The sequence below is a fragment of the Phoxinus phoxinus genome, assembly GCF_949152265.1.
Source record: "Phoxinus phoxinus genome assembly, chromosome: 21".
In the NCBI taxonomy this organism is placed as follows: domain Eukaryota; kingdom Metazoa; phylum Chordata; class Actinopteri; order Cypriniformes; family Leuciscidae; genus Phoxinus; species Phoxinus phoxinus.
In genome coordinates, this window is record NC_136896.1 from 1,892,106 (window position 1) to 1,913,833 (window position 21,728).

The 21,728-nt window shown below is 36.0% G+C and overlaps 1 protein-coding gene across 5 annotated transcripts in view; it reads left to right on the forward strand.

Moving 5' to 3' along the window:
• kcnma1b (potassium large conductance calcium-activated channel, subfamily M, alpha member 1b) overlaps window positions 1-21,728 on the forward strand; it is a 112,722-nt gene that overhangs the window by 66,765 nt on the left and 24,229 nt on the right. For 2 of the 5 annotated variants that reach the window (XM_079595081.1, XM_079595083.1), the window contains exons 6-19: window positions 397-472; window positions 1,841-1,916; window positions 3,378-3,548; window positions 6,248-6,339; window positions 10,752-10,862; window positions 10,962-11,067; window positions 12,380-12,462; window positions 12,575-12,644; window positions 13,816-13,971; window positions 14,050-14,159; window positions 15,317-15,385; window positions 19,191-19,277; window positions 19,369-19,445; window positions 21,258-21,431. In XM_079595081.1, coding sequence (XP_079451207.1) covers window positions 397-472; window positions 1,841-1,916; window positions 3,378-3,548; window positions 6,248-6,339; window positions 10,752-10,862; window positions 10,962-11,067; window positions 12,380-12,462; window positions 12,575-12,644; window positions 13,816-13,971; window positions 14,050-14,159; window positions 15,317-15,385; window positions 19,191-19,277; window positions 19,369-19,445; window positions 21,258-21,431 — 1,458 coding nt within the window. Of the gene's footprint in view, window positions 1-396; window positions 473-1,840; window positions 1,917-3,377; window positions 3,549-6,247; window positions 6,340-6,422; window positions 6,515-10,751; window positions 10,863-10,961; window positions 11,068-12,379; window positions 12,463-12,574; window positions 12,645-13,815; window positions 13,972-14,049; window positions 14,160-15,316; window positions 15,386-19,190; window positions 19,278-19,368; window positions 19,446-21,257; window positions 21,432-21,728 lie in introns of all 5 variants that reach the window. The other 3 variants (XM_079595082.1, XM_079595085.1, XM_079595084.1) reach the window with 2 other exon arrangements.

Here is a 21,728-nt window from a genome sequence, read left to right on the forward strand (position 1 = left end):
TTTAGGCCTTTACGTCACGAGCGGTGCAGAGATTGAGCCGACTGTCCGTCTCTCGCTCAGTCTAGAGACACAAACTCTGTCCAGATGCTCTGATGTTAGATCTCTTTCAAACGCAGTAATATTGAGTTACTTTAGGGCTGAGGAAATCAGTGTGTTTGTCAAACATGGATGAGCGTTTCAAAGGTACGCGCAGAACTCTGAGTGTGTGTTGTGATGTTTTGTGCAGCGGTGTACACAGAACTCTGAGTGTGTGTTGTGATGTTTTGTGCAGCGGTGTACACAGAACTCTGAGTGTGTGTTGTGATGTTTTGTGCAGCGGTGTACACAGAACTCTGAGTGTGTGTTGTGATGTTCAGTGTTATTTCATGTGTTTCTTGCTTCTGCTCTTTCGTGCAGGATTGAGGTTCTTACGAGCCCTGAGGCTGATCCAGTTTTCAGAAATATTACAGTTTTTAAATATCTTAAAAACAAGGTAAGAATCCCTGCAGCGTGTGCCGTATGAACTCTTCTTGAAATAGTTCTCTTATAATTCCTCATCTGCATGTTAAGCATCATTTAAAGAAAACTTTAATAAATCTGATCTAACATTATATATCATCTTGGGACATTTGCTTACTAGCTTAATTCTGCTATATCGTGTGCTTTGCAGCAGTGTTGTTTTAGCTTTATTATTAATATTTAGAATTAGCTTTTCATTTTTTAGTTTTCATGGTAATTTTAGTTACATTTTTATGTGATTTTGTCATTTTAATTGTATTATTTTAATTGTACTTTATAGGTTTGATTCATTTTTATTTTTATTTCAGTTTTAATTAGTTTTTATTTATTTCCATTAATTTTTTTTAGTCATTCAACTTAAATTTATTTCACTTTATTTCAAAAGACAACATTTCAAATTTTTTGTTAAAAGTAATATTTATATATTGATTATATTTCAGCTTTACATCAATGAACAGAAATGGTTTTAATAGTTTTAATCAATGAAAATAAATGATTTATTTTCTTAAAGTGTGTATTCGCAGATGATGGTCTAGATTTATTCTCATTTTTTTTCTTTTCAAAACATGACATTACAGAATGAAGAGTGTAGATGCTAAACTAAAATGGACAACAAATAGTTTCGTCTTTATTATCATGTTTCATGTTTTGCGTTCTGCATTCATTGCATTGTGATTTAGAGTTAAAGGAAGTTAAAGGACGATTTTTTTTCTTTTTTTAAATTATATGATATTACATTATTTTTCACTGTTTTTGTGTCCGCCTCCCTGCAGCTTAGACCTAAAGCTTTAGCACAGATGTCCAGGAGAGCTTATTGTGCATCAGAATGAATAATCTCACTGCCGTTGAGAGGACAGATCTACTGAACAGACTCTGCCAAACCAGCCCAATTGAGTTTTGCAGTAAAATTAGCCAGTATTATACAAAGAGCTTCAGTTTATGGACATTAAGGAGACTTAAGGAAGTTTATCTATAAAAGTGTTCATCAGGCTCTGGTCAAACTCACAGTATACAGTGTGTACCAATACATGTACTTTCTCACTAGTTATATAGTATTATTAGCCGTTAGTGCGAGTATTGTGTTCACACTGAAAATTACAAAAAGCAAAAGTGCACTTTAAATATCCAGATGATGCATTTAATTAACCGAAAAAACAAAGTGACTATAATAACCTCATAAAGTTCACACACTGCACAGCTGAGTGCATACAGTCGTGCAGAAGTGTGTATGAGTGCATACAGTCGTGCAGAAGTGTGTGTAGGGCATCATCTGGAACACAACCATTGTAGATTCAAGTCATTATTGAGCTAATGAGAGTATTTCTGACATTTGTTTTTATAGTAACTCCATAAAGTTGGTGAATTTGTGCTCAATCTTTATAAGCACATGGCTGACGGCAGCGGGGTTCATACATCTGGTAAGTCTGTGAAAAGTTGCATTTTTAATGAATATAATAAAATTCGAATATGGTGCAATGGTGGCAATATTATTCAATACAGCAATAAAGCTGATATATGTATAATGTATACACACACACACACACACTCTCGCTCTCTCTCACACACACACAGTACACACACACTCTCTCTCTCACACACACTCACTCACTCACTCACTCACTCACTCACTCACTCACTCACTCTCTCTCTCTCTCTCAAATTCAAATGAGCTTTATTGGCATGACTTGTACAGTATTGCCAAAGCATTGGTCATTACATTGGCAATGAACAGATCAATAAAATGAATCAGTAAACACATGCCATTCATAAATATATATACATAAAAAAAAATAAAAAAAACACTTTTGTACATTTGTACCAACATTCAGACTTTAGTTTTCTCTAACTATCTTTTCTCTTTTTTTAGTTTTCTTTTTTACTCTCTCTCTCTCTCTCTCTCTCTCTCTCTCTCTCTCTCTCTCTCTCTCTCTCTCACACACACACACACACACACTCTCTCTCTCTCTCTCTCTCTCACACACACACACACACTCTCTCTCACACACACACACACACACTATCTCTCTCTCTCACACACACTCTCTCTCACACACACACACACACACACACTCTCTCTCTCTCTCTCTCTCTTACACACACACTCTCTCTCTCTCTCTCTCTCACACACACACACACTATCTCTCTCTCTCTCTCTCTCTCTCTCTCTCTCTCTCTCTCTCTCTCTCTCACACACACACACACACACACAGGGCCTAAAACTAACTTTTCCCCACACCTGCTGGTGACTTACGGTAATTTGCCATAAATAGTTTTTACCAGCCATGAAAATGTTTTGCACAAAGACAAAAACAGTCAGTTATGACACAAAAATATTTGATACCAGTGAAAATTCACAGTTCTCTATTGAAATTTCGATTCCACAGCTAAAATTACTAACCTAATTAATACACACGTGAAACTGGAAAAATGAGAATATGGTGCAAAAGTTCATTTATTTCAGTAATTCAACTTAAAAGGTGAAACTAATATATTATATAGACTCATTACATGCAAAGTGAGATATTTCAAGCCTTTATTTGTTATAATTGTGATGATTATGGATTACAGCTTATGAAAACCTTTTCACAATAGTCTATAAGGCTTGAAATATTTCAAAATAAAGGCTTGAAATATCTCACTTTGCATGTAATGAGTCTATATAATATATTAGTTTCACCTTTTAAGTTGAATTACTTTTGCTTTTTACTTTTGCACCATATTCTAATTTTATTTAGTTTCATGTATGTGTTTTAGTGATTAATAATGTGCGTTAAGGAACATGTGTTGGGAAGGTTAGTTTTGATGTGATGTTTAGGTAGAGCTGAGATGAATGTTCCTGCATATTGTCTGATATACTGAAGCTGTTGGTTTGTTTCCAGGTGGAAAACTCAGGAGATCCTTGGGAAAGTTTCCAAAATTCCCAACCCCTCACCTACTGGGAGTGTGTGTACTTGCTCATGGTGACCATGTCCACAGTGGGTTATGGAGATGTGTGTGCTAAAACAACCCTCGGACGCCTTTTCATGGTCTTCTTCATTCTCGGAGGATTGGTAAAAACAACCTAAATGCATAGAAGAAATCCCATAATAATTCACCACAGCCTGCATTATCAGGTCCTTAATCGTTGTATCCTTGACAACCAGAGCTGGAAAAAAATCCCTTTATTTTTCCTCAATCCCCATCCGAGCGCTCCCAGCTTCTGCTCGCCACGATGGAGACATCTTCCTGTGTTTTTTAAGCAGTTATTATCTACAGAAGTGTTTCTAATATCTCAAATGCTGTTGTTTATTCTGTTGATTTCATGTTTTATGAGTGGAACCATCATTAGGGAGTACAAAGTGATTCTGTTTGTAGATTGACTGCGGTTTTAGAAGACCCGACCCAATTTACCCCCACCCAGACTCCAACAAACTCTGTGAAGGGTTGAGATATGATATGACACGCCGTCATGATGTCAACACACACACACACTAAAAAAAGATTAAAAATGATTCAGTCAGTGGAATACAAAATGGATAATTCACTACTTGTTTGAAAGTAAAAAAAAAAAAAAAATTATTGCCATAATTATTTTGTCCTATAAATATGAATATTAAAATATAAAATTTAAATATAAAAAAAGTTTATCAAAATAAATAGATATATTTTATTATTAACTGTAGTATGTACTGTAATGCTTTTATATTTTCTACATAAAAAACACAACTGAAAGTTTTAAGACTAATGTATTGCCCCATTACTAATGTAATATAATTTATATAATAATATAATATAATATAATATAAATAACTTAATAACCCTAACCCTTTGGTAAGCACCACTTAAATATGAATCTTAAAATATTATTTTGATATGAACTATTCATATTAAATGTATATAAAATATAATTGTATTTATATGAATTAAATTAATTATATGCACTGTTTAGTAAATGTATAAAATAAATCATAATGTTCATAGAGACATGGATTTTGCAAGGTGCTGTTGCTAGTACTCTATTCATACAGATATTAAAATATTATTTTGATTATAACTATTAATATTTATTCATTTTATATAAAATAATATTATGTAAATATAAAAAAGATATAGATTTTCTATACTATTTTGTATTAAAATCAACATTAATTTTTATTAATAGTAGTTGTAAAGACAAATTCAACAACAACAAAACGTGTGTAAAGTTATATGTATCTATTAGCTGCAGTGTGAGGCTTGAGATGTGGCGGCCGTGTCGATCTCAGTCCAGCGGGAGAGTTTGTGTGGACTAAACATGGCTCGTGAGGTTTCCTCCTTTGCATCACTGTTTTCCCTCTTAAAACGGCAGATCGAATCTTATCTGTGGCTTTTTCTTTTTTTTCCAATACCGATATCCCTTAAAAAACAGGGATATTTGCCAAACAGAATGCTTTTACTTTTAACCTAAAACCTTCCATCCTTTAATTCTCGGCAATGCATGTGTACAAGCATTCTGACCCTGCAACTGTTATTCAGTCTGTCCGGAGATTTAAAGTTACAGCTCCAATATTTTGACACTTAAAGGGATAGTTCATGCAGAAATGATAACTGTGTTATTGTTTACTCACCCAAAACACACCTTGCCTGCTTTTCCATACAATGAAAGTGAATGGAGACTCTAAAGTAACAGTCCATATGACTTGCTCACAAAAATATGTTCTGATAATGTTTTGCACATTTTCCCATTTAAGTTATGAAATCATTATTTCTGAATGTTTAATTTTTTTTTTTGGTTGGTTGGTTGGTTATTCAAATTGTAAGGAAACATTTAATTTGATAATTCTTCAAACATTACAATAATGTTACTTTTGAATGTTCTCTGAAAAAAGTAGCAACATTTAAAAAAAAATTTAGACAAGCGTCCAATAAAAATATTGCATGTTCGTATTATAAATAACTTGTTTGTGCTAATGTTTTGAGAACGTTTTCCAAGACCAGAAAACTTTGAATGAACGTAGTCCCCCTGTAGTCAATAATTGTATCCCTTAAAACTCATCTTTGATCACCAAAATTACATATTTAAATGTTTTTTTCCTTGAAAAAATCTCTTCATGTCTTAAAATATCTTGAATGTAACTCGACACCCTTGCCTCATTTAGTATGCGCAGTTCTATGAATATGCAAATGAGCCCCGCCTCCACTCACTCACTCAGAGATCCACTGGTTGACGATCACACGTTGATCTGATTGGTTACAAGGTAGTGTGTGACGTCAGAAACACCAGCGATTTCAAACCGTGTTTTTGAGACTGTCTTTGGTTCACTGCAGTTTTAAGCAGAAAATACTCAGCAATGCTGTCCACTTATGAACTTACACATGTGTCTTAAAGCAGATTAATAACACCACATAGACACATAAACTACATTAAAAGCTGGATTTTCACCACAGGGGGACTTTAATGTTACTGGAAGAACGCTTATTAATAACTTTGAGAACATTAAATGTTAGCTCGCTTGACTTCAGAAGACTTGAAATATAAAGCACAAGTTGTATAGGAAACTTTTTATTGTCATTTTTAAGCTTGAGCGCCGTTATATTTCATTATATGGCAATGAGATGCTTTATAGATGCACCTTTTGTCCTGGAATAAAGAAAGTCGCACAAGTACACAATGATTTCCACGTGAACTATCCCTTTAAGCCTGTTATTTATGATATGAGAACTCTCTTCTACTGAACGTAGAAGCATTAGCAGACTTCTATTGTCCTTTGTCTCCTGTCTCCTCCTCCAGGCCATGTTTGCCAGCTACGTTCCTGAAATCATAGAGTTAATAGGAAACCGCAAGAAATATGGTGGTTCCTATAGTGCAGTAAATGGGAGAAAGTAAGTACCGGGGGTTGGACTGCGCTGGTTCAGTTCAGTCTGCCGTCTGCATGCCCGTCTCTCTCTCTGTCCCATGCATGTAGGCAATGTTTGCTCGCTACGTGCCTGAAATCGCTGCTCTCATCCTTAATCGGAAGAAATATGGAGGGAGTTATAACTCGACCCGAGGAAGAAAGTAAGTCAAAGGATTAAAGGGGTGGTATAAGTCTCTGATGTCCCAAGAGTGTGTGTGTGTGAAGTTTTAGCTCAAAATACCCCACAGATATTTGTATATCGCATGTTAAAATTGTCACTTTTTGGGGGTGAGCAAAAACACACTATTGTGTCTGTCCCTTTAAATGCAAATGAGCTGCTTTTCCCGGAGCTACAAGAGTGTGTGTGTGTGTGTGTGTGTGTGTGTGTGTGTGTGTGTGTGTGTGTGTGTGTGTGTGTGTGTGTGTGTGTGTGTGTGTGTGTGTGTGTGTCTGTGTCTGTGTCTGTGTGTGTGTGTGTGTGTGTGTGTGTGTGTGTGTGTGTGTGTGTGTTAGCAGCTCCGATTACTGTACCTCACACAAACATGGACTGAAAATTTCAAAAACGTTTAGTTTTTAATGTTCAAAATGGAGTCAGACAATGATGGAGAGACTCAAGAAGAGTCATGTAGAATGGTTAGTTGATGAATTTATGCAGATTATGTGTAGTTATCTTCTAGTCATTGATTAGCATATTCTGTCATGATAATCTATAAATCGTGTTCCGGGTTTTTGGTCGGGAAGTTTGGTCTGGACTCGATCCGTTGAGGAGTAATTATGCAACGGCTCCCAGAAGGCTGAGCCAATCAAATTGCGGGGGCGGGCTTTATTCGATGATGGACAGATGATCTGCGGTTACGTAATCACCACGTCATCTGTGAGCGGTTGGGTTGAACTGGTTTTCCACAAAGACGACTGCCGCTGGAGGATTGAGATGTTTAGATCTCGCTATCGCGTCTGTTATAAAAGAAATCGGCAGCACATTCATTTTAAAAGACGAACAGAGAACCGCAATCAAGGCATTTGTCGATCGGAAAGATGTGTTTGCCGTCCTTCCTACGGGATTCGGCAAAAGTTTAATTTATCAGCCGGCTCCGATGGTGGCTAAGAAGACGGGACGCAATGAAAACCAATGAAAGGGATGCGCTCACGATCTCTGTTCTCTGAAGCCTCAGATGAACACGCTTCTTCAGCCGGCTCTCTTTCAGCGTCTTTACATTTTTTAATATCAGTCAAGTCGCGTTGCAACCGTGTTATAAAGTTGAGACGGGGCCGACAAATGCGAGAAGATTTATTTGCTTTATTGTCGAGATGTAATCCTAAACGGAGAGCTTGTTCGTATATACATACACCTTTTGTATTTCTCTTAAAAATGCTATTCGTGCTTGTAAGTACTCCGCGAATTCTTAAATTATTTTTACAACAACGGCAAAGATCGTTTACACTCATTAATTTACTACTTCTTCCAGCGAGCGTGCAGTCGAGCTCTGTGGACAACTATGCGTCGCTCAACATGCGTCGCTCTGATTGGTTGTAGCTCTATCCAATTGAGTGCAGGTTTTTTTTTCTTCCTGGTTCAGTTAAGACACGCCTCATAATCAAAGCCCTATCAGACTCACATTCTGCCTAGAATATGAGTATGACGAAGTCAGGGGGCGGGGTTTATGTAAATTCTAGGGTTGGTGATGTCACTAACCCGGGAGGAAGCTTGTGTAGTTCCTACCAGCCGTTTGTTGTAGTCCTTAAAAAGCGATTTTTTTAAAAGCAAATATCTCCCTTTGCTCTGAACTCTGAGTGTTGTAACTTTGCAGATGTTGTTTATGATCAAACAGCAACATTACACACTAACTACAGTTAGAAAAGTCAAATCATAATCAACCACCCCTTTAAAGCCGACGAACTCCAACTCTTACCTCAGAGGAAGTTGCCGTAGTCCTTCCTGTGATGTCAGAGGTGCTCCTCCACAGGAAGTAGTATTATGACACAGTCTCTGGGGGTCAAATGGCACGACTCATCTCATTGCTTGTGGCGTCTGTGAGTCGCTCATCGCTTGCTGACGTGTGCTTGTGACACTCGGGCTTCAGTGTTGCCGTGGATGTACGTCTTTTATAGCAAAGCAGTGTTTTGTCTCTTCTGTTTGTCTGTGTTTCATGAATCCAGAACGTTTAAACTACAGCTTTTGCTTTGGAGATTCAAAACAAACAGATTTGCCTTTATATACACACTACTGTCAAAAAGGGGAAAGAAAAAAAATAACACTTTTATTCAGCAAGGACACATTAAATTGATCAAAAGTGAAGACATTTATAATTAAGTAAAAATTAGTGTTCATTAAAGGATCCTGAAAAAATGAATGCATCACAGTTTCCACAACAATATGAAGCACCAAAACATTGATAATCATCAGAAAAGAAATCATCATACTGACTTATGAAGGATCATGTGACACTGAAGACTGGAGTAATGATGCTGAAAATTCAGCTTTGATCACAGGAATAAATTACACTTTAAAATATATTCACATAGAAAACAGCTGATTTAAATTGTAATAATATTTCACAATTTTACTGTATTTTTGATCAAATAAATGCAGCCTTGGTGAGCAGAAGAGACTTATTAAATATTAAAACGTTTAATAAGCTCAAAGTTTTGAACAGTACTGTGTGTGTACTGTATATATTCTCCATTAATAAATAAGGGATAATGTCAACAGCATGTGCCTAATATCTATTAAATATCTGTTTTAGTTTAGCTTTTTTTAATAAATTATAATTAAATAAATTATGGAGGGGTTTCTCCATTGGATTTTAGATAATAAGAAGCATTTTGTGTCACAATTATGCACATATTTCACAGTATATGTACAATCACGCTGTGTAGATCACTGCAATGGTGTGTGTGTGTGTATGTGTGTGTCAATTGTTAATTTAATGCCATCCAAACAGCATACAGATTATATAAAATAGCCGATGTATATATATATTGCTTGAATTGAGATTTGATTATCATTAACCATTTTGATTGCTCAACCTTTTCAGCCCATCAATGAAGATTATTATTCTTGTTAAATGTCTCGGATGCTTTTGGCTTTAAATTCCCCATGATAATAAGACTGGAGTTTTTTAGATTCTAGTCCATAGTGTATTTGCTTTAAACTATAAACATATAGAAAATATAAGCATTTAAAATGCAAAGGCTTTCTCCTCTCACCCTCAAAAAATATTGGCGAGATCTGGGGCCTCATTTATTAAACTGTGCGCAGAATCCTTACTAAAGTGTACGTGCGCCCGAAAGCCAAACAAAATATATACTTATAAAAGCGTGCGTACGCCAGAACCTGCGCAGGATTCACTTTATAATCCCCAGTCAGTCAGCAGAAGATTGTGAACATGCGTCTCCTCCCCGAAATAACCATATATGAGCTTACAACGCCTCGTTTTACTACGCATATCCTCATCTGCATATCATTTGCATATGATTATTCATCCACGTGATAACATGTTTAACGGTAAATTAGGAAAATATTAAATACGGATGTGCCGTCACATTACATTAATAAAAATCATTTAGTAGCCTATCCTTGCCTTGGTTTTGAATAAATGAATCAAATAGTGTAAAATACACTTCAGAGAAAGTTTTTCTCAATCTTTTCCACTGGCCAAATAGTATTTTTAATTGATTTATATTTTTAATGGAAACATAGATAGACCTTGTTGTGCATTATATTTGCACAATCTGCTATTATCATGATAAGCAATTATCTCTGTAGTTAAAACATTAAAACACAGCATGCCAGAGGAAAAGTGTTCAAAAGCATTGCATCCACAACAAATATTTATAGGCTATTTATTGAATAGGATTATATATATATATATATATTTTTTTTTTACTTTCCAGTAAATTTTATGTAGTTTAAGTGTTTAACTCCATTAATGAGATTAATCTAAATGTTTATATCAGAAGTAAAACAGTTTAAATCATCATTGTGAACATGCACTGTATTTATGATTGGGACTCATGATGAAGATCGGTGTCGCCAAACTGCTCCGTCTCCAAAGCGTTCGTACGCCCGGGTCAGAGTTCGCATGCAGGTACGCACATTTTCCCGTCAAGTTTGTTTTTATAGATCACAACTTATGCGTCGGACGCCTCTTTCAGGCCCTGTTTTGTGCGTATGCAACGGGTTATAAACGAGGCCCCAGAAGTCTGAGAAGCAATTTTGTTATTGTTGTTTATCAGGGTTAATTTCACACGATGGCAGTCTAACTTTCTCTCATTTTAAAGCGAAATATTGTGTTAAACCTGTGATAACAGAGATGTGTCCTGGGCTTGTTTTCTTTCTCTTGATAATCTCGTGTAGTTCCTTGTTTAAACTCTTCCCCGTGATAACTCATTCCTCAGGCACATCGTCGTCTGCGGTCACATCACGCTGGAGAGCGTCTCCAACTTCCTGAAAGACTTCCTACACAAGGACAGGGATGATGTCAATGTAGAAATCGTTTTTCTCCATAAGTGAGTATAACAGTGAAACCTAAAGATGACAGTAGTTCTCTCTTTTGTGGGCCGTATGTGTTGGTCTCACCGTGCTGTCGTGTGTGTGTGTGTTTTCAGTATTTCCCCTAATCTTGAGCTGGAAGCCTTATTCAAGAGACACTTCACACAGGTGGAGTTTTACCAGGGGTCCGTTCTCAACCCTCACGATCTCGCTCGAGTGAAGGTACGGGATCTGTCCTGCTGTGGCAAACGCAGGCTTTTCACACTGTATTTCCATACTAACTACAAGTAACTGCATATACATGTCAGCTCGCAGGAGTATTAATAGACTGTCTGATTAATATCTGCTAACACTTTATTTTGATGCTCCCCAAAAGACAACTGCATGTCCACTTATTATTAGGGACACACTACAGTATATATTGGCCACCGTATCGGCCTTGGGGTATTTTTTGAAATTGAGATGTATACATCATCTGAAAGCTGAATAAATAAGGTTTGTTAGGATATTTAGTCGAGATACAACTATTGAAAATCTGGAATCTGATGCAAAAAAATGTAAAAATTGAGAAAATCTCCTTTAAAGTTGTGCATTTATGTTCACGATTGTGCTGCATTCACTCACAAAAATACATGTTTTATATATTTACGGTAGGACATTTACTAAATATCTTCATGGCATAAAAGAAAAATTGATCATTTTGACCCATACAATGTATAGTTGCTATTGCCACAGATATACCCGTGCGGCTCCAGACTGGGTTTGTGCTCCAGGGTCACATATATATATATGATTAATATAAATAAATTATTAATTATTTGGTGATTTATTTCCCTATAAATCCCACTTGTTGTCAATTACAGTCTGTATAATATGAATCATTCCTGTCTGGTGTCTTGATAAAGTATTTTTACTGTTATCATTATCGGCTTGGTGAGAAAATTTGGCCGATTTATTAAAGCCAATAAATAATGGATTATTTTCCTTCAGAGGAGACACTTCAGATACATGATGGTTTTGAATTGCTTGAAATATGATTGAAATCACTTTGAATTGGAAAATACAGTTCAGTGTAACATGCACAGCAAGTCTGTCATATCCGCTACATAAAAGTTATAATGGGAACATCATTATAATTGTGTGATCGGGACATGATACTTTTTTTATTTTTTATAAAAAAAATTGGATTTAGATTTATCGGCCAATATATCGGTTATCGGCTTTCAAATATAAATAATTATCAGTTATCGGTATCGGCCAAAACACTCTACGAATACTCTAATGACAGTTAGTTAACATGTAGTTGAATTTAACTAAGTTGAATTATAATTTTCACTAAAGTTTCATGACTCCCAGAACATATTGTTGTATGAATATGTATAAATGCATGGACATGTCTATGGTGAAATTCGTCTGATTTGAATGATTAGTGTTAAAAAATATTTATGCAGTACTCACAGACAACCCTGCAATTCTTTCAACGTTTATTTACATCGTTTAAACTTTATTGATTTTTTAATCTGTTGTCTTATAGATTGAGTCGGCCGATGCCTGTCTGATCTTAGCCAATAAATACTGTGCAGATCCTGATGCAGAAGATGCATCCAATATCATGAGGTATGCATCAGTGTATTTAAACCTCATTAATAATTATTGCATTCATCTCAAGAATCAACAACTTATGATGGATTTCAGAAGGTATTGATTTGAAATGTGATGTTTTTTCTAGGGTGATATCCATTAAAAACTACCATCCAAAGATCCGCATTATTACACAGATGCTGCAGTACCACAATAAGGTGAGGGTGTCTCTTTCTGCCTGGAAACAGCAGATTTTACACACATTTATCACTAACACACAACGCTGTAGGCTACACATTTGGTTCACGTTGTAATTCCCAGATAAGCTCATAAGCAGGATCATTTCTAAAGAGTAACAATCCATATTTTGTACTATACATGTTATTTTCTGTATGGCACTTATAATGCTATTCGTAACATATCCTCTTATAATAGCTTATTGTATCATTTCACACACTTTCGTAGAAAAAAAGGTTTATATCAAACTTTATGGTTCTTGACTCAATTTTAAAGAACCCTTTATGCCAAAAAGTTCTATATAAGGATGAATGTCTTAAATGATGATCACATAATACTTTCATGTTTAACAGGTTATTTCAACTTTTTTTTCTACTGATAAAGTGTTTATGGGCGGTTTAAGTCATAACATTTAAAACTTAATTAATTAATTAAAACTAAATACATGGAACCCTTAAAAGGTCCTGTATATGAAGTGCCTGGCAGAATCCTTTAAAAAAAGTTATTAACCAGGCTGTTGCTACTAGGAATCACTTTAATCTCGCTGTTTGGTTTCAATTAATGTTCTATATGGACTGAGAAGGGAGGTTTGGGTTATCCATTTTTAACTATGTAACATAGTACAACAAAGTCTTACTTCAGGGCTAGATGAAATGAGCCCTTTAAAGAGATTATATAATGCCCTTTTAAAAGTCGTGGTTTTGAGTCTACTAGAACATGTTTTCCTGCTTGAATGTTGATTATTCTCCTCATATTCTCCATTGTTGCGGCTCCTCTCTTCCCAGTCTGTCAGTAACGCTCTGTTTACTTCCTGTCTCTATGAAGCCCCGCCTTCTGAAAAGCACACTGTGCTCTGATTGGTCGGTTAGAGCAGTGTGTTGTGATTGGTCGAGCGCTTCGAGTGTGTTTGGGAAATGTCCCGCCCCTTACCATAACCGCCAGTTTAACACACTACTAACTAACTCAACCAGGCCCCGCCCCTTTATTCTGCGTATTAATTATTATAATGAGGAGTATTGTGACGTGTTCCCGGAAGAAACTCAAGATTATAGAGGCGTTTCAGGAGTTCAGAAACACTGATACAGAGGAGAACTCCCGCTGGAGGGACTTAAACAGCAACATTATGTTACTTTCTGTCCTTGCCGTCTCCAGGCTCATCTTCTCAACATCCCGAGCTGGAACTGGAAGGAAGGGGATGACGCGATCTGCCTCGCCGAGCTGAAGTTGGGCTTCATCGCCCAGAGCTGTCTGGCACAGGGTCTGTCCACCATGCTGGCCAACCTCTTCTCCATGAGATCCTACATCAAGGTCAGTCCACCTGTGGGCCGTCGCGGAGAACCAGCTTTTGAATACTGAGGGTCAAACTCACGACTTTCTCCTGCGCAGATTGAAGAAGACACGTGGCAGAAGTATTATCTGGAGGGAGTAGCCAATGAAATGTACACGGAGTATCTGTCCAGTGCCTTCGTGGGTTTATCATTCCCCACGGTTTGTGAGTAAGTATGATGTGTGCGGTTATGGAAACTCATTTTCCTCAGTCAGATGGAAATATGAGAATGATCTAGTGAAATTTAAACTGTTATATTTGAGCTTCTAAGCGGCACCCCCTTTTTTTAATAGACATGAAAATGCACATTCCGAACTTAAATGGTTTTAATTCAAGAATGCTTTAGAATATAGATGTAAGATTGGTCTTGTTTTAAAAAAGACATTTGGCAGATTTTTGTAGAAGTGAAATAAATTAAGAAAGTTCAACAGAAAAAAAGTTATAGAAGTTTGAGTTTATGAAAATGTACAATGTTAAAAATTTTATTATTCATATTTTATATAAAATATATATTTTCAAAACCTGGTGGACTCTAAAAATGCAAAAAAATCAAAGCCAAAAATCTGAACAAGTTGTGTTTCAAATTTTAGGTTGAAATCTCAGTGAGATTTAGTTTGGGTGCAGTACCACACTTCTCCACTAGTGGACATCACTGCCCATATAAGGGCGCCTCCATTTCCATATGTTGTTTGAGTCTGAACCATTATTTTTAAAATTTTCATACAAATTTATGAAGTAGACATCCTATTCAGAAGTAGTTTTGGAAGTTTGGCAGATTTTGAAATGAATTCAACCTCTAAGAAACACAAAAGATCACGTATGTGCATTATAGCTCGCCGCCACATCACTAATGCTGAATCTATTATTGTTTTCTTTATATTCAAAACATTTTAAGACCTTTTTTTCTAAAATAATTGAATTGAATTGAATCTTTTGAACTCTAGGCATGAAAACAAAAAAATGATTTTTCATGTTCATCACTATTTCATAATAAAGGTCTGAACACGCCTTAGGAGTATGAAAATATTCTTGTTGCAAATTGATAAATTTCGGCTCCTCTGTAATTTATTTATAAAATCAGTTACCAAATATGTAAACTAGAGATTGTAAGCTTTCAAGTTTGTCAAGATTAGTTTAGGTTTAGTCTAGGATATTACTGTGTTAAATATGTAATAGCGGTGCCAATATAAGGGGTTAAAGGCACAACCATTTGACATTTTTTTTAGATGAATATAAATGAGATTAGGAAACAAATGTTCAATCCCCGTTGCTTGTCTTTTACAGTACGTGCCATTTATTTTGAATGTACCTTTTGTTTCTTTGCAGACTCTGCTATGTGAAGCTGAAACTCCTGCTGATCGCGATCGAGTATAAGTCGGACCAGAGAGAGAGCAGGTCAGTCTGAGCTTCAGAATCCTAAAAGATCCAGTATACTGACAGTAGATCTCGATCGCGATACAACCACCCTTTCATAATCACAACGACTCGCCTGTGTCTAAAACCTTTGACAAAAGCATCCAGAGAGAGCAGTTATCATGTACAGTATGGGTATGAAACCTTCACAGACTGTTTTTCAACCACACACTTCAGTATTGCAAATATTCATATTATCACAGAAGATTTTATAGTTGGGATATAAACACTGATGTCGAAATAGAGCAAATCCCCTTTTGAAAGTAACTTGACCCTTCAAATAACTATTGAATCGATTACATTTCTACGCCACCAGGTGGCGACAAGTGTCTGTTTATTTCAGTAATTCAACTTAAAAGGTGAAACTATTCAGTCCCTCCAGAAAAACGTGATTATGTGATCACATGATTCAATGCATAATCAGCCAAAGTCTGCATATTTATGCGGGGGGGCATTTTTTCAAATACGCCGCACTTTCGCCGCATAAATTGCAGATTTCCGCGCGCAAAATATGCGGGCTTGCATGATTTCATAATCCCCGCATTTTCGTTGCAAAAAGTCACATATATCTTAGCAGAAAGTTGAAAAATGTTGTGTTTACTTCACACAAGCGCAGACATTTGCCCTGTTGCCATGGGAACGTTATGAAGTGATGTAATTGCGCGACATCATTGAAAAGCTGCAAACCCCGTAATGCTGATGAAACCATGATGAAGCTCGCAAATCATTCTCATTTGCCAACAAACATAAGCGCAAAAGACCGCGCAAAGCAGTTTCCCAGTGTGTCACATGACAGTGGGGGCAAATTATTCTGTACTCCGTGCAACTGTGTGTCGGACCGCAGGCGGAAGTCGACGCTGGACAACCACTTTGTCATTTTTACAGAAGTTGTAGCATATTAATTTTGTAAAGCTACAGAACTTGTTCGACTCATCAATGTTTTGTAAGTTTGAGCCATGTGTTTATTAAGGTCTGAAATAAAACAAGATGAGAACTTAAATATTCCCAGCACTTTATGTGAGGTATGCTTGCTTCTCATAGGAAGTAATAAGAAATGACTCTTTACATTAAAGTAGTAGCCTAGTGAATAGGGTGTTGGGGGAAAAAAAAAATTCTCTCTTTTTCATCAAACCGCAGTTTTTGCAAGTTCCCGCAATTTCATTGCATAAAATTGCATAAATATCCCGCATATTCCATCGCATTTTTACGAAAACGTGCCGCATAATCAAGGATTTTTGCCTGCAACAATCACAAAAAAACTCCACGTTTTTCTGGAGGGACTGACTAATATATTATATAGACTCATTACATGCAAAGTGAGATATTTCAAGCCTTTATTTGTTATAATTATGATGATTATGGATTACAGCTTATGAAAACCCCAAATTCAAAATTTGAATATTGTGAAAAGGTTTTCATAAGCTATAAGCCATAATCATCAAAATGATAAAAAATAAAGGCTTGAAATATCTTATAAACTTATATAATATATTAGTTTCACCTTTTAAGTTGAATTACTGAAATAAATGAACTTTTGCACCATATTCTAATTTTTCCAGTTTCACGTGTATGTGAAAAATGTTGATTAATCCAGTAATGAAACAAGTGAAGTATTTTTGAGTGAGTTATTGTATTATTCATTGAAATTTTAAATAATTAATTCAGATTAAATCAAACATTTTACAGCAGTTAACATTTAGTAAATGTTATTTGTTTATCTCTGTTTGAGACAAAAGAAAATCATGATTTTCAATATATCCAGAATCGTGCAGCTCTAGACAGCAATATATATTTTTATAAAGCGACATTTAAAACATGTTAACGTATAGTTGACTCAAAGCGTGTTGTTTAGGAGAACGCATCTCTAGTTGAGTCTTCATCCTGCATTCAGTGGCTTGTCTCACTTTGCTGCTGTGTGTGTGTTTGTTTCACGCAGGGGTGGAAAATGGTATGAAGTTACACGGTTTCGTTTGGTGTGGTCACGTCATGCCAGATTCTCTTGAACATGTACTCGTCATATATCCCTGAAACGTTTGCGCTGGGTTCAAACTTTAAGTTGAGACAGAACTGCAAATGTGTAGATTTTCAAGGGATACGTTCAGTTTCTGTACTTCTGGTCGAGCTGTGTGTGTGTGTGTGTGTGTTACTGTAATGTACAGTATCTGCCTCTGCCCTTCTCATAGTGTTTAATGCTTTTACTGTGAACAAATCTTTTATTTCCTGTAGTGTCACATTTATGCTAAATGTTTAAAGGATATTTTACGCAAAAATGAAACCCAAAGTCATTCCAAAACTTTTTTCTTCTCTGAAAAACAAAAAGGAGATTTTAGGCACAATGTTCTTTTCCATGCAATCAAAGTAAAAAGTATTCCACATGACTTGGATGTTCTCAGTCTCTAAAATTGAATTTGTGCTTGTGTTGAATTAGACGCTTGTGTTGAATTAGACACTGTCCAGGATAGCAAACGGCATCGTTTTTTGCAGGTCATGTGACTTGAATAACTATGAGAGTCGGAGCAGAGGGGAAAATGATCCGGAAACTGTCCTCTACACAGGGTTCCCACGGGTCCTTGAAACTTTGTGAATCTGAAATAAAAATAAAGGCAAAAATCTAAATTGAAAGTGCTTGAATTTATTTTGTGCAAGAAGTTTTCTGGAAAAAATTCCATATTATTCCCTCCGGTCCGCTAATGTGTTATTTCGGCAACACTTCGTGGCCTTTGCACACTAGCTTGCTTGATTTACGTTAGTTACGGGCATTTACGCGTTATGTTAAAGGAGTAGTTCACTTTAAAATGAAAGTTAGCCCATGATTTACTCCCTCAAGCCATCCTAGCCTTTATATTGGGAGCTATACAGTTAGTTACAGGACATTACACACGTTTGCCTCCAGATGGCACTTTTCTCACTTCAACAAAAATGGATTTTAAAGGCCTCCACTCTATTTTAATATGAAACATTGCATTTATAAAAATAAAATAAAAATAGTTCTAATGGAAAAAATTGCTCATATTTTTTTTAAATAAATATTGCATAGTACCATAAAATCCCTTTCAAATTCTAAATAATAATAAAAAATATTATTGAACAAAAATACATTACATTGTTTTCCTGAAAAAAAGAAGTTACATTTCAAGGCTTCGGTCACTTTTGACCGCGACGGAGCCGAGTGTGACCCCTAAATGAAGAGGACCAGAGGGTTCAGTCCTTGGATTTGAGGGTATCAGACCTGGAAAGTCCTTGAAAGGTCCTTGAATCTGAGGTTAACCGAAGTGTGGGAACCCTGATTCACAAAGCTGGCGTACTACTATGTCTTACTATCTCCTTTTGTGTTGCATGGAGGAAAAGAAGGATGACATGAAACTGGGAATGATGACAGAAATGTAATTTATGCGTGAACTATTCCATGCTTGCATGTCTTTTAACCAAATAAACAAATACTTTGTGTTTGCATGCAAGAATCGCTTTAAAAGGGTTTGTTTTTCAGACGTAACAATTTCCTTCATCACAATAATTTACTTACTTTCATTACAAAAATCATTTTAGTAAATGCATGCCCTTATTAACATTAAAACAACATTTTTATGTATTCTAGGTTTGAAATCTCTCTTTTGGATCCATTTTTTTACTTCAGTTTGTCTTTAGATTTTCTTCTTCTGTTTTGATCTGTATCTGAATATTCGATGGTTATGTTTTTAATGCGTATTCATCTTTGTGGCATGAGCTGTCCCGTCTGTAATGCAGAGGGCAGTTTTCAGGACACATTCTGTGGTTTGTTTGTTCCCAGCACACTGATCAACCCGGGCAATCATGTGAAGATGCAGGAGGGAACGCTGGGCTTCTTCATCGCCAGTGATGCCAAAGAGGTGAAGAGGTGAGGAGATCATATCCAGATATAGATATTCATATCACATCAGCTCTTTTGTGGTGTGCATGGTTTGAGTAAGATCATCTCTTTCCATTAGGGCACTTTTCTACTGTAAAGCGTGTCACGATGACATAACCGACGCAAAGCGGATCAAGAAGTGTGGATGCAAACGGAGTAAGTCATCACAGGTTATCTATTACCATGAGGAAATGTATTAATAAATACCTTACATATATATATATATATACAGGTGAAATTCAACAAGTTAGAATATCATGCAAAAGTTCATTTATTTCAGTAATTCAACTTAAAAGGTGAAACTAATATATTATATAGACTCATTACATGCAAAGTGAGATATTTCAAGCCTTTATTTGTTATAATTATGATGATTATGGATTATGAAAACCTTTTCACAATATTATAATTTTGAATTTGGGGTTTTCATAAACTGTAAGCCATAATCATCAAAATATAACAAATAAAGGCTTGAAATATCTCACTTTGCATGTAATGAGTCTATATAATATATTAGTTTCACCTTTTAAGTTGAATTACTGAAATAAATGAACTTTTGCATGATATTCTAATTTGACCAGTTTCACCTGTAAATAGGGTGTATTTCATATTGCTTTTCATTTTACATAATAAATAAATGTATTATTTTAATTGCAACTTTTATTAAGTTATGTAATCAAATAGAATCTCTGGGAATTTTGGGGATCATTAAACTAGCTTTGTTGTGAGGATTTTCCATTACAGTTTACCACAATTTTCCCCACAGCTGGCGATTATTATGATACATAACAGAAGAAATCGTACGTGTATTTACAAAGAAAAGTCTCTGCCGAGGAGTTTTTTTGTTTTTCTTCCCAAAATCCCTGCACCGTCTGGCCTCATTATTGACCTTTTTGGCTTTTACCTCCACCTGATACTAATACCTAAAAAAAAAAAAAAAAAACGTTTTTAGTAACTGACACGTTTTCCCTTTTTCTCGCTGCCCTGGATCTGATCATTTCCCTCACCCTCTGATAGTGTTGTATTGTGAGTAATGACTGCCTTCATCTGTTAATGCAGATTGCTACTGTTAGCCTGCTGCATGTGTGAATGTAAAACTACATCTCCCATCAACCCACTGTCATCCATCATCAGCAGGAGACAGATTTACCTTTCACTTGTTCTAACAGGATCCTAACAGTACTTGGGCTTTTCTGAGGATTATTCTGTTTTGAGTTTAGATATAACCCTATATGTTTTTTGTTTTATTCTAAAAGAACAAATTTTTGTGATTTATGAGATAATTGTGTTTTGTATTATTTAAAGGATCAGTTCACTTCAGAATTAAAATGTCCTAATAATTTGCTCACCCCCACGTCATCCAAGATGTTCATGTCTTTCTTTCTTCAGTCAAAAAGAAATTAAGGTTTTTGAATAAAACATTACAGGATTTTTCTCCATATAGTGACTTCAACGGTTTGAAGGTCCAAATGTGAGTTTCAGTGCAGCTTTAAAGTCTCGACACGATCCCAGCCGAGGAATAAGGGTCTTATCTAGACAAACCATCTGTAATTTTCTAAAAATATAATAAAAAATATATTAATTCTGAAGTGAACTACTCCTTTAAGAGGTAAAATTACTGTATTGTATATACCACGACTGGAAGCGTTACAGTGAGCTCCTTTTCATTCACCTCCATGCATTTCCATCTCAAAAAATAGAATATTACCAGGAATATAAAAAATATTTAAAAACAGAATTGAAACATGTTAAGCTGATACCTTGTTGTTGAAAAACACAACATATTTTATTCTGTAACAGAATTGTATATAACTTGATAACAAACATGATTTTCTGACGGTGTTCCTCAGGGCTCTATACTTGGCCCGCTGTAGTTTCCAGATATCCAGCTTCTGTTAGTGAAATAATTCTCCCATCCATTAACATGCTTCTCCTCCTCCTTTCCCCTCATCCACCCCATGACCCCAGACAAGAAGTCCAACTACAAGAGAATGCGTCTGGCATGTTGTGTAGCTTGCGGTGGGGCAGAACATGGCTGCTCGTGCATGTCAGACAGTGTGGCTAGTAACATGGAGGTTCTGCACCGTGGCTTCCCCCTCTCTCCCGTGTCTCTGTATGATAACACGACCACTTTACACTCCTGTAAGTGAACGCCTTCCCAGGTGGCACTTGTGCCGAGTGCCTGTGTAGTCATCTGTGCCCGCCGCCTGTGTTTATGTGCCATCTGGCTGGTGCAGTGCCATGTTGTGAAGCCCATACAGTATCTGTGTGGTAGACTTGGACTCCTGCATGCAGTTTGTGTGAAATGTAATGATGCAGTTCAGTAGTTTAGTTTTGTTATTCATTCAATCTTCATTTGAATGTTTTATTTTACGTTCGGATATGTTTAGAATAAAACACAGCAGTCTTCATCTCAATTATGTGCAGTTTATGCTGTTT